The following is a 13,432-nucleotide window of genomic DNA, read 5'->3' as shown; positions in this document are numbered from 1 at the left end:
CTCTTTTTTCTCTGTGTCTCTATCTCCTCTGGCATGGGAAGGCTTGGTTTCTGGGTGGTTTCTCAACACCACGGGTGTCACTGTGTGTTTGCCTCTGTGTCTCCTCTGCTCTTCCTCACCTACGGTTCTAGCGTCTCATGAAACCGTTTAGACAGAGATCACCACATTCTCTCCAATGTTCCCTTCTCATTTGCTCAGTCTCACTTATTTCATGACCCTGACTCTCAAGTTAATTCTCCTGAAGAGACTCCATTTTATCTTTGCAAATAAAATACCTCCAAGCCACTTCCTTGGCACCTCAGGAACTCCCCCAGGCTCACAGTCACCCACATTTCTGACCCACAGCAATCTTCCTGCACACGAACCCCCAGTGTCCCCTCACACTTGAATGTTTTCCTCACTGTCTTCTCATTGCCCATTTTGTTTCAAACATTCAGCCCCAGAAACTTCACAAATTAATTTTCTACAATGACATATTGAAACAATTTCTGCTAAATTAGATGATTTTTCCCCAAGGTTAAAAAGGGAGAGAGAAGTAACTGCAAATTCATTCCGTTCTCATTTGAACAAAACATTTGAGTGGCTGTTCTTCCCCTGCCTCCAAGCACACTCAGACATTCACAGCATAGAATTTGAGAGCTAAAAAAGAAATTTCCATTCAGTCTCCTCTTTGATAGGGTAGAAACTAGGGTCTGAAGGCTGCAATGAGGGAGCCCAGGTTTTATAAGGAACAGAACTGTGGGGACCTCTCTCCCAGCAGAGGAGTCTTTCCAGTCATACACAGTGTGGTGTTCCTGGGGTGTTCCTGCCTACCAGCACCTAGGAACATATTTGATGAAAGGCAGACAGCTTTAACCTAATTGTGATTGCATTCTTTGCCTCTTTTATTGTCCTCCCCCCCCCCCCCCTTTAAAAGAGACGTGGTTCTCCAGAACCTATCTGTGTGATTAGCAGTACTGGTGCTTTGCAGTTGTCCTGACGTTGGAGCTGGTGACATGTAGAGATAAAGCACATTGGGTGGGGTCGGGGATGGGGCGTGAGGGATGGGGAAGCAGATGGCCTGGGTTCCAATCATGGTTTTAGGGGCTGGTTTATTTCATGCCTTTGACCAAGGTACTTAGCCTATGTTAGGCTTCTGTTTCCTTCCAAGTAAAACTAATCACTCATACTAGATACACACCATTCATGCTCTAGTGACCAGTATAGGGAAAGGGGAGCTGCAGGGCCACCTTAATACAGGAAGCAGGAGTTTACCTACCACCTTCATATGTCCCATGTATTTTGTTTAATTTCTCCAAACATCAGACTCTGTGTACTACGGATTATTTTCAGAAACAAGAGCCTTTGTGAGAGCTAGAAAACAAAGATTGCATTTATTTTCACTAAAACTGAAATCGGGAATTACCCTAAAGCGTCAGAAAATACAAAACATTCTAAATGAGTTCTGTCTACTGTGATATAAATTGCAGTGAGGAAGTAAGCCAGTAATTTCTTTTTGGAAATTTGGAACATCAAGAGACAGAAATGTAGAAATTTGGAAATTTTTTCACAATCACTTTTAAAAACAGATCCAGCTATGGCCTCAGAGATGCTTTTGCCTCAGTTTGAAGCCTTGACAAATACAGTAAAACTTTGTTCATTATTTTGGTTGGGACAGAGGGTCATTGGGTATCAGTAAAAAGTCTGAATTACTCTTTTATAGTAGATACACCATCTGAAACCAGACAGCTATTGCCTGATATAAGTACCACCATACCTAATATGATAAATTTCTAACACTGATTTTTAATTGGCTTGTCAGTTATTTGTGAATTATCTTCAAAAAAAATCTTTGACTTACAAGGAATTTACACACTCCAGAAATGAAGTAAGGACTAGAGAGAGAATCCCTGGAAAATAAATCACTTTGCTTCTAGAGAGTCCAAGAATACTTCACCGGGAAGGTGGTCATTGAGGACCTCTTCAAAGGAATTGGGTGAGGGTTCAGTTCTAGGTATGAGGGAAAATGTGTTGGCAAGAATGGACTGGGTTCTTGCTTGGTCTGTGGAGAGTATTTCTTCACCTTAAGGAGAAAAATACAACATTGATTATTACTGAACCAGGCATCCTGACACCACTGAACCATGAATGTATTATTTAATCTAATTACTCTCTTGCAGAAATGTGTTTAAGAATGCATGAGCCTTCAGGTTAATGGCTAATTACTAAATGCCTGTCTCCTCCTCTTGCTCTCTCCTCTGCGGCCATAGGATGCTCTAGCGAGTTGTGACGTTAATGGGAATGACCTGGACCCAATGCCTCGTTATGATGCAAGCAACGAGAACAAGTAAGGCCCAGTGAGGGTGGCTGGTGTGTGGCTGCCAAGGACTTGTGTTTTACTCTTGCTGAGGGAAGCATTTTCTTAGAACACCTTGGTAACAAAGGATCCATAAATTTGCTCCAAGATGAACAAGTATCTTTACACTGAAAGGAATAAAAAGGGTTGGTCTACATGGTAATAAAAAGCAGTGGTCTACATGGTAAGAATGGTCGCAGAGAGAACCCTGGGGAATAATGATTCAGCATTTTCATATCTTGAGGGCACAGCTGGGGGGCAATGGGAATATTGACACATTTTTGGGATGGAGGGCTAATGGGAAAGGCAAAACAAAGTGTACCCCCAAAGAGTTACTTTATTCTGTTAAATTCAACAGATTTCATTGACTCCTGTGCTTGAGGTCTGCCAGGGACTTTCTTACATGCTGCTGCTTTTTTTCTATTCTGTAATGATTGTGTTTTCTACTAATGTACATGAAATACCTGTAGGGTTCACCATGTACAGAACCCATTACCATTCTTATCTTCATATTCAAGAGCCATAGAAACCCATTTAACCACTTTTCCACTCTAGTTAGTACAGTAGTTTTCATGAGAGTGGATGAAAATGCACACCCATTTGATACCATGGAATATCTTAACATTCTTCACAAAGGAAATGGGAATGGCTTTTTGTTTTTGTTTTTGTTTTTTTTCTGCTTAAAATGATCCAGATTCTTTAAAGGATTAGTAGATACTTCTAATATTAGTAGATACTTCTAATCTCTAGATCACATTAGCTTTTTCCCTTTTATTGCAAAGCTCTTCCAGGATAATGCTGTGATTTAAATACTATCATTTCGATTTTTACTTACATGTTTTAGTTTGGAATTTCAGAAGTAGCAAAGAGAGGTGCTTTGCCCATTTATTACGTGCTATTTTCAGCCTGTGTTTTTCTTCAGGGAAAAATTTCTTAGTATTATTTGATTAAGTCAGTAAGTTTAGATAAAGCCATCTGACCTAGATAATTGTGACTGCACATGGGTTTTTCTTCTTTGTTTTTCCCCCTCCTTTCACCATCTACAAAGAAGCCTCAAAAAAGTTACTGTGGAAAGCATGCTGTTTGCTAATAATTCAGTTAATATTACAGATTGGATTCAATGGTGAAAGCATTAATATATAAATTGACTTAGATGGAATTTTTCAGAAACTTTTTTTTTTTTTTTAAGATTTTATTTATTTATTCATGATAGTCACAGAGAGAGAGAGAGAGGCAGAGACACAGGCAGAGGGAGAAGCAGGCTCCATGCACCGGGAGCCCGATGTGGGATTCGATCCCGGGTCTCCAGGATCGCGCCCTGGGCCAAAGGCAGGCGCCAAACCGCTGCGCCACCCAGGGATCCCAGAGATTGATTGATTGATTGATTGATTGATTGATTTAATTTATTTATGATAGAGAGAGAGAGAGAGAGGCAGAGACACAGGAGGAGGGAGAAGCAGGCTCCATGCGGGGAGCCCGACGTGGGACCCGATCCTGGGACTCCAGGATTGCACCCTGGGCCAAAGGCAGGCGCTAAACCGCTGAGCCACCCAGGGATCTTTTTCAGAAACTTTTAAACAAAAAAAGAAAACTGGTTAGTTTCTTTCAGTCCTGGCCATTGCTGTCCAGATTATACTGTTTAAAGTTATAGTGAATTTCACACCAAGGGTTATAACGCGAAACAGTGTGAGCTCATTTATTTCACGTAATTTAAAAACTAAGCCTGAAACATTGATGAAGAATCTTGAAGCTTCAATATCAAAAAGTCACCACCAGTAAATGTCAACATATAGTTGACACATAGTCCATTCTGCTCTAATGTGACAGCCACCTTCCTGAAAACACTTGCGCTCTGCAAAATCTCAAGCCGCCAAGTAATAAAACAATGAGATTTGAGATCAGCACTCAAAAGCTTCGTCGCAAAATAGTAGGGACCTATTCAAAAACAATGGCTCAGTTCTGTCCATGTGAAGTGGTGATGAAATGTGTACAATTACAATAAATGCACCACTTTATCTTGAAAAACACCTAAGTTTGCTTGTGGAAGTGTGTGCACATTACATCGGCTCCTGCTCACAGGCCTGCCACTCTGTGTGTGAGAGAAAAAGGGGGGAAATAAAATATAAAGATGAGGGATCCCTAGGTGGCGCAGCGGTTTGGCGCCTGCCTTCGGCCTAGGGCGCGATCCTGGAGACCCGGGATCGAATCCCACATCGGGCTCCCAGTGCATGGAGCCTGCTTCTCCCTCTGCCTGTGTCTCTGCCTCTCTCTCTCTCTCTCTCTGTGACTATCATAAATAAATAAAAATTTAAAAAAAAAAAAAATATAAAGATGAAAATTTAGGAAAGGAACAAAGACTAGGGAGGAAAATGAATCCGTTGAGAGGAGAGGGAAAAATGAAAGTGGAGGACAGTCTGTGCCGCCCCCGCAAGCCCCAGAATGGCCTAAAGAAGCGTGGCAACTGAACAGTGACTGAAGTGGAAGGTGAGGCAGTCGAAATCAGAGAGTAGCAAGAGCAGGTGTGCACAGGTATGGCTAGGAGTGGACTGTGGTGCTCCCCAGGTATGCAACTGTGTGCATGTTGTATATTCCCGTGGAGTAGGGTGCGTTTTCTACACTCAGAGTTTCTAGGACAAAATTGTGCATCACACATGTAAATTCCACATCGTGCTTACCTTGTTCTTTAACACATCAATGGTGTCAGAAGAAATTTGTGTTTTCGAGGTGAGCGTATAGGAGATGCTATGTGTACGACGTTATATCCATCGGTTTGATGTATTCCATCAACATTTGTAGAAAGCAAAGAGGATCAGGAGAGCTGTAGGAAAGACCAGATCATGTTAACACCCAAAGTATTTTTTGTACAGGATGTCAAGGGACAAGAGAGGCTACAGGTGGAAACCAGAAACGTATTGTACCCTGTAGGCAGTACAGTCTGAATTTACATGTGAGTTTTTACATCGAGACTCTCGGGGGGCGATGGTGACTGTTTCCCAGGCCTGTCTGATGTGTGACTACCATCACTAAGCACAGAGGCTGCAGTTAACATAGACAGTATTGGCTTTGATGGCTTCTTACAGGCTGCCTTTTAAAAACCATGTCCTTTGCAAGGATTCCTTTCAAACGTGGCTCTCCCCAAGACCTATCTCAAGAAGTATCGCCATGGGCCTGCTCACGCTGGCATGTTCTAGTATGTCCTGTTTGAACCCATTCTAAGTACTGACCACAGTTCATTGAGTGCAGTGTGGGTTTGGTTATTGGAGCATGCACAGGCATTGTTCGAGATTTGTGCTTGTGTTTGTAGTCTTGACTGTGAAATATGGTGTTTCCAGAGGTACAACACCAGCATTCCCTACTTCTGCTTTATGGCATCAGATGTCCCTTTACCCCCTCTCAGGAGCGCTCCCTGATTTTTTACTTGCCAAACACAAGCATGTATTCAGGCATTTGAGGTTAAGATATCCTCTTTGCTCATTAGACCATAATTATAGATGTGATTGATGGATCTGTCTTTAAGCTAGATAATTCTGTTTGAATGGAAATGACTTGGCATCAGGAAATTAACAGTGAGTTTGTAGTTCAGAAGAGTTGACAGCTTTCATTCTCCTTAATTAACTTTATCATCTTTGGGTCTGAGTACTCTGAGCTTTAGTCCTTTTGTTTTGTTTTAATCTCTAAAATTATAATAATAATACTTCTAAAGGTTACCAGTAAAATGCCTAAAACCCCAAACATACAACTGAGTCTCTATTAGGTGCTGGATAATCATAATTATAGCTGTTGTTGTAATTATGTGTTCTGTTCCTCTAGCTGGTTCCTGATAAATAATTAATAATCATAATCATCTCAAAATATATGTGCATATGAACATTTCAAATTGAATGTACGAACGACTTGGAGGTCTTTATTTCTAAGATGAGAGGTTTCGGTAGGTTTTTTGCTGCTTTAGGTGGTGAAAGCTGAGACTCATTCAGTCTACAGAAAATCTGCTTTTCTTCAGTTCCTTTTACCTACCTCCTTCACCGGAATATGAGTCTTTGAATTTGATGTAAGATAGTGAAGAGGAGGCATTTCTAATTATTGTCAGAATGGAGCCGTTCTGACAGAGGCTATGCAAATACTTCCTCTTTGTGTGATCTGACCAGTAGGCTTCAAGAGTATATCTGGAATTATGTCATGCTTAGCTACATCTGTTCATTCATTCCACAGGACCCTACTTTGTGAATGGCTCTGTGCTAAATGCTTGGGGGATACAAGGATGAAATAATTCAGGCTGAGAATTAATGGATTTAATTGGTAGATGACTTAAGAAGCTTTAATGCCTGATGGATTTTAGTACTACGAGAGAAATCACCCTTAAAACTCCACGCCAATCATCTCTTCTAGGCTGACATGATTATGTTTCTAGTACTAAATCTTTAGGGTGATGGAAGTCACCTCGAAAGTACAGAAGTTATAAAAATTCCTTTTTTTTTTTGTCACTTTTTCACATCTCCCGTAACAGGGGCTAAAGAAATAGCCTTAGTAGAGGAGACCATAAAAGCTGTCCTTCCATTCAGCTTTGCCTCCATTCATAGTAGTTTGTGGAATAAAGGTGACTGCATTGTTCTAGGCTTAAAATAGAAAATGCCTCCCTACATATGAAAGAGTCTCCTGGCATTTCTCACCACTACTCCTATTTCTGAAAAAATGAATTATTGATATCTGAGTTAAAACTTCCCTTCCTCAGGTTGCTTCTGGTTAAATGTTCCCTCCATTTAAAAGTCACAGCAACATAGTTAGTAGAGGTGAGAGTATACATTATATCTTGGATGGGGGATCTGTGGGTCCAGAATCTGATTCCTTTTCCAAATGAACCAATCCATAGGTTAAAGACTCCTTTTTCAAAAGGAATTAATTTTGTCAGTTTTCTTTCTTATCTCTATTTTTTTGAAAGATTTGATGGAAGCCCTTTTTTTTTTTTTTTTTTTTTTTTCTGGTTCTTTAGTCTCCTTGCACATGTCACTTTTGGTTTTAAGAATGTCGCCATGTTGTAGAAACCAAAGTCCCTACGGCCTTCTCTTTCTCATTCCTGCAGACGAGGACTGTTTTCAGGAGATAGTGTTCAAAAGCAAAGCCAATGAGTATAACCAGTGTTTTCTCACTTACAGAAAATACTGTAACTCAATTCTAAAGAAAAAAAAAAGAAAACATACCTTTAGGTCTATAATGTTATCTTTAGATCTATAATCGGTAAAAGCTTTATTATATTTATTTAAATTTTTAAATTCAGGTATAATTAACATACAGTGTTATATTTGTTTCAGGTGTATGCTATAACGATTCAACAATTCTATACATTTCTTAGCGGTCACCAATAGAAGTGTTCTCTTAATTCCCTTTATTTCACCCATCCTTCCACTCACCTTCCCTTTGGCAACCACTGGTTCTCTATATTTAAGAGTCTGTTTTTTTTTGTTTTTTTTTTTGTCTCCTTTTTTCTTTGTTCTTTTGTTTCTTAAATTCCACATGAGTGAAATCATATGTATTTTTCTTCCTCTGATTTACTTCACTTAGCATAAGATCCTCGAGGTCCATCTAAGTTTTTGCAAATAGTAAGATTCCATTCCTTTTTATGGCTGAATTATCTTCCTGTGTGTGTGTGTGTGTGTGTGTGTGTGTATCGTGTCTTCTTCATCCATCTGTCAGTGGATACTTGAGCTGCTTCCACATCTTTTGTAAATAACTCTTCGATAAATACAGAGGTACACCTATCTTTTCAAATTTGTTTTCATTTTCTTTGGGTAAATACCCAGTAGTGTGATTATTGGATTACATGATAATCCAATAGTAATTACATTACTATTTTTAATTTTTTGAGAAACCTCCATAATAGACTCTATGGTGGTTGCACCAGTTTGCATTCCCACTATTAGTGCACAAGGATTCCTGTTTCTCCACATCCTTGTCAACACTTGTTATTTCTTGTCTTTTTGATATTGCCATCCTGACAGGTATAAAGTGGTCTTTCATTGTAGCTTTAATTTGTATTTTCCCAATGATTTGTGATGGTGAGCATCTTTTCTTTTCTTTTTTTTCTTTTTTTTTTTTTTGGTGAGCATCTTTTCATGTGTCTTTTGGACATATGTATTTCTTTTCAAAGCAATCTACAGATTTAATGCAATCCCTATCAAAATACCAAATTTATTTTCATAGAACTAAAACAATCCTAAAATTTGGGGTGAACTACCAAAAAAACCCCACCAAAAAACAAAAAACAAGGGAGGGAGGGAGGGAGGGAAAGAAGAAAAAGAAAGAAAGGAAAGAAAGAAAGCCTCACATAGCCAAAGCAGTCTTGGAAAAGAAGAAAGCTGGAAGTATCACAATCCCAGATTTCAAGATACTCTACAAAGCCGTAGTAATCAAAACAGCATGTTATTGGCACAAAAATAGATACATAGGTCAGTGAAAGAGAATAGAGAGCCCAGAAATAAACCCTTGCTTTTATGATCCATTAGCCTATGACAGAGACAAGAATATACAGTGGGAAAAAGAGAGTCTCTTCAACAAATGGTGTTGGGAAAACTGGACAGCTACATGCAAAAGAATGAAACTGGACCACTTTCTTACACCATACAGAAAAATAAACTCAAAGTGGACCCACATGTAAGTCGTGAAGCCAAAAAATTCCTAGACAAAAACATAGACAGTAATTTCTTTGATATCAGCCATAGTGACATTTTTCCAGGTAGGTGTCCTAAGGCAGGGGAAACAAAAGCAAAATTTAACTACTGGGTCTATCTCCAAATCAAAAGTTTTTGCACAGCAAAGGAAACTATCAGCAAAACAAAAAGGCAGTCTATTTAATGGAAGAAGATATTTGCAGGTGATATATCTAATAAAGGGTAAATATCCAAAGACTATAAACAATGGATATACAGCTCTACACCAAAAAATAAATAAATAAAACAAACAAATAAAAACAACTAATGAAGTTTTAAAAAAAGGCAGAGGACCTGAATAAATATCTTTCCATGGAATCCTTATTTCTTTTTTTTTAATAATAAATTTGTTTTTTATTGGTGTTCAATTTGCCAGCATACAGAATAACACCCAGTGCTTGTCCCATCAAGTGCCCCCCTCAGTGCCCGTCACCCATTCACCCCCACCCCCCGCCCTCCTCCCCTTCCACCACCCCTGGTTTGTTTCCCAGAGTTAGGAGTCTTCATGTTCTGTCTCCCTTTCTGTTATTTCCTACCCATTTCTTCTCCCTTCCCTTCTATTCCCTTTCACTATTATTTATATTCCCCAAATGAATGAGACCATATAATGTTTGTCCTTCTCCGATTGACTTATATCACTCAGCATAATACCCTCCAGTACCCAGGATGTAGCCAAGGGAGTTCAGATAAAATTATCTTATAGCTAAACAGGTCAGCAAAACATCTACCTTAGAAAAGCAGAGCCAAGAATCAGTGACTGATGTATTTTTCCAAATATCTCCAACATTTTTCCTTCAGTCTTTTTGCAAAATAACACTAGGATATACTACCCAGTACTTACTCAATCAGTGGTTATCAAATGAATTTCTGTGACATTAACTACAATTGTACATGCTAGAGGCTTAATGCATCTGGAACAAATAGTTGTGAAAGATATCTGACACTTTTCACATTTAGGCATACATCCTATGTCAGGGAAAAAACATACAACAAATATTTTAGAAAACCTGTTTCTTTCCTGTGGGGTCATGATGCAATACATTGAGATAAGTAACATTTTTGACCATCTTCTAGATTCTGGAAAGTGGCCCAGGTCTGGGGCCTCACACAAAGCTGGGATACAGCAGGAAAATGCCTCTCTCTCTGCCCAGAAGCCAATGTGTGGGAAGGCCAATGGTAGGCTCAAGCAGGAGACCACTGGGATACCAAAGAGTAAAGAAGGAGTATTTATTCTCTGCCCCCTCCTTACTGGACCACTGGGGAGTAGCTGTGTACCTGAAGATCCTACTTCCTGTCAGATGCCCTAAGGCTGACCTCCTCCTGAGGGCTATCCTTTGTGGGCATCAGTAAACCACTTTTCCCCCAAGGTTCCTTAGATCTAGGGATTTTCCAGTGTTTGTGATTTAGAACACCATGCTATTCCCTATTGGTTTCCCCAAATCCTGCCCCCATATTTATTTAAGTCTCTTGAATAAATTCTTCTCATGTTACCCAGTATAAAAAAGTCCAGTGTTTCTGTTCCACCCTGAGTGACACAGGGTGTGTTCGTTTTTAGCCTGGTATCTTTGGTAGACTAAAAGAAAACATGTTTAGACATTTCCAAGAAAGAAAATAACTAGATTCATAGGAGTTGTGTAAATGGCTGTTTATTTTTGAATGGGGACCAGTAAATACAAAAAATAGTTATCTAATCTAGAATTCCTTTATACCGGTCACTTGGAGTGGAAGTATTAGTTTCTATAAAACAATGCACTAATCATTCTAGAGATTAGAATCATGATAATGCAGTCTTCAGACCCCTTCTTCTTTGTTGATTTTGGTGTGTTCTCTTCCAGGATTTGGGGATATGGTCTCTTATGGCTCTCAGTAACAGTTTCAGTAAAGGGTCTGATTGATGCTATAGGTTAAAATGAGGTCTGGGTATAATTTATGCAAACCCAGTGCACTATTGACATGAATAATTGATTGTTGCTTCAATTTAAATTTCTTACTTAAAAAAACAAACTCACAAATTCCTGAGGCCTCTAAAGCAGATGAAAATTGCAGTAAGGGAAAGAGAAGTATCCTTTTTAAATAATGGATTAAGTACTTGAGCAGGGTTTCCAGACAGGTATATTTATTTTTCTTTCTATTTTTCTATTTTCCTCTTTTCCTCTAACCTCCACCTTGGATCTATTTTCTCTTGTTTCTTTATACTCTGAAATACATAAAATTTGGAGCATGAAGATCTTGGAGAAGTCAGTGTGAGCAGTGCATTACATGTATTATTACAGAGCTGTAGAGAAGGCATCCAAGGACATTCAAGTGTGTTCAGCCAACAGACACTCATGTTAGATGCTGAAAAAGAAGGAAAACTCAGGAGAAAAGAGAACTAGGTTTTGTTTATCTCACTCCCTGTACAGATACTAGAAGAACAGGCTGAAAATATAATCAATCTGCAAACTGGCTAATTGTTCATTTTAATATTAACAAGCTAATATTTAAATATTGGTTGTCTTAATGCTCAGATCAAATGCCTTCTAAGTTAAGAGACTAAAGTTAGAATTTCTGTTTTTTACTAGCTGAACAGGATGTCATATATTTATGTTTTAGCAATTCAGTCAATTACAGTAGAAGCCTGTTCCAGTGGACTTAAGTATATGTGTTTATTATCAATGGTAGGTGTGCATTTCGATTACAATCCTCAGTAAAAGATGGAAGGGCAGAAAATAGGTCTTTTAGGTCAGAATATATTTGATTAATTCTCATAAAATAGGTCACCAAAGAAGGGAAGGTGAAACAGTGGGAAAAAAATAAAGTTCTGCTTTTGGGTGCGATCTGTGTACCAGTCCCAGCCTTGTTCCTGGTATTTGTGGCCTTCAACAAGCATGCTTATCAGAGCTTCCCTTGTCATGTCAGTATCTCAATGTCCCTGGCTGGCTTAACCAAAAAATCTGGAAGTCTGTGGGGTTGCTGCTTGACTAGATTTGAATGTAGGGTAAGCAACTGTTAATAAAATTAGCACATCTGGTTGCTTTCTCATTACTGCTCACAGCAACCCACATCCAGAGCGAAAGACTGGATAAAAGGTGGAGTAAAATGCCTAATGTCACCGAGTGACAGTCAGAATTTGAGCTCATTTATTCCTGCAGCATCTATTTACCTGCATAGCTAAATTAATCTGTGGTCAAGTAGATGAGAAATTAATTCCTTTCCTGTGTTGAGCGCATGCTTCAGTAACTTTACTACCTTGGGAAAACTGTAATCACCTGAGTGCTGCACTGCTGTGTTTGGTAAATACTCAGTAGCTTGGCCATACCGAGTGCAGGCACTCAGAGCCCTGTTTCTACAGAGAGGGGATTGGGCCACAAAGGTTGCCAATACCTTGTGTGCTTGTGACTTTGAACAAGTAGCAGAGATCATTTGTTACAGAAAGTGATTATATAGTTCTCTGACTTCACAATGGTATTCTGTGGAGATAAATGAAAGCCACCCAAATAAATCTGGAGGCTATTTATTCAGAGCTTGCTATAGCTAGGGACTCAGCCACCAGCACTTGAAGAGACCCAAGGGCAGACACAGGACTGGAAAAGCTTTATCATTAAAAAGAAGGGAGAGGAAGGAAGGAGAAAGGAAGAAATTTTGAAAAGAAGGCTTCAGGCATGTTCTGATCAGTGGTTGGCATGGGGAAGACACAGCTAGGGTCTCTGTTCTCAAATGAATCTAGTGTAAATTAATAGCTTTATAAGAAAATTGAATGAAGACCAGATGGTTATAATGTAAATAAATGTTTTGAGAAACTATGTTAAATTTTCAAAGGTATGGATGTTATTAGTAAGGTGGTAATAATTAAGAAATAAGGTAAAGTTTAGTCTAATTCTCAAGAGGGTGGGAGTTAATTTTCACATTGCTCTATATGGAGATACGGACTCTTTGAGGTTGGAATCTTATAACTCAGACCTTTTCCTGATGTCTTTGTATTTAAATGACAACCCCAGAGGGTTCTCTGCAAGATTGGGCTCTGCAAGATTCTCAGTGGGAGGGAAAGAATGAGCCCAAGGACTTGAGAAGCTTCTCCTACCTTAAGAAGGGTGTGGGGTCTTGAGGAAGGAGGTGTCCTACTTTGGGGAATTGTGGTGAATTATTTTGCACCTAATATAGCTTGAAGAAATTGAGAAGAACAGTTGACTACTGGAGATTTTCCAGCAAATTTCCCTGAATCCCTACTTTCTCTGCAGCGTGTTCTCATCACAAGCTGCCATCTCATGAATTTTAAAAAAGACTGACCTTTGTTAGGAGAGTTTACCTCTTCCTATTTTTAGATATCCCCACGCCATCTGCATATAATTTACATATGCTAGTAAATGCATTTGAATTTGCATGAATTGCAGATAGAATACCTTGTGGTGACACCCTG

The 13,432-nt window shown here is 39.2% G+C and overlaps 1 protein-coding gene across 3 annotated transcripts in view; it reads left to right on the top strand.

Annotated features, from left to right (window-relative positions):
• The window catches only part of PCSK5 (proprotein convertase subtilisin/kexin type 5), a 457,726-nt gene that overhangs the window by 125,960 nt on the left and 318,334 nt on the right, over positions 1 to 13,432 (top strand). For all 3 annotated transcript variants that reach the window (XM_038527061.1, XM_038527060.1, XM_038527062.1), the window contains exon 5: positions 2,250 to 2,326. In XM_038527061.1, coding sequence (XP_038382989.1) covers positions 2,250 to 2,326 — 77 coding nt within the window. The remainder of the gene's footprint in view (positions 1 to 2,249; positions 2,327 to 13,432) is intronic.

The sequence above is a fragment of the Canis lupus genome, chromosome 1 (genome assembly GCF_011100685.1).
Source record: "Canis lupus familiaris isolate Mischka breed German Shepherd chromosome 1, alternate assembly UU_Cfam_GSD_1.0, whole genome shotgun sequence".
In the NCBI taxonomy this organism is placed as follows: domain Eukaryota; kingdom Metazoa; phylum Chordata; class Mammalia; order Carnivora; family Canidae; genus Canis; species Canis lupus.
Note: the sequence above shows the minus strand (reverse complement) of the source record. Positions and strands in the feature narration are given on the sequence as shown.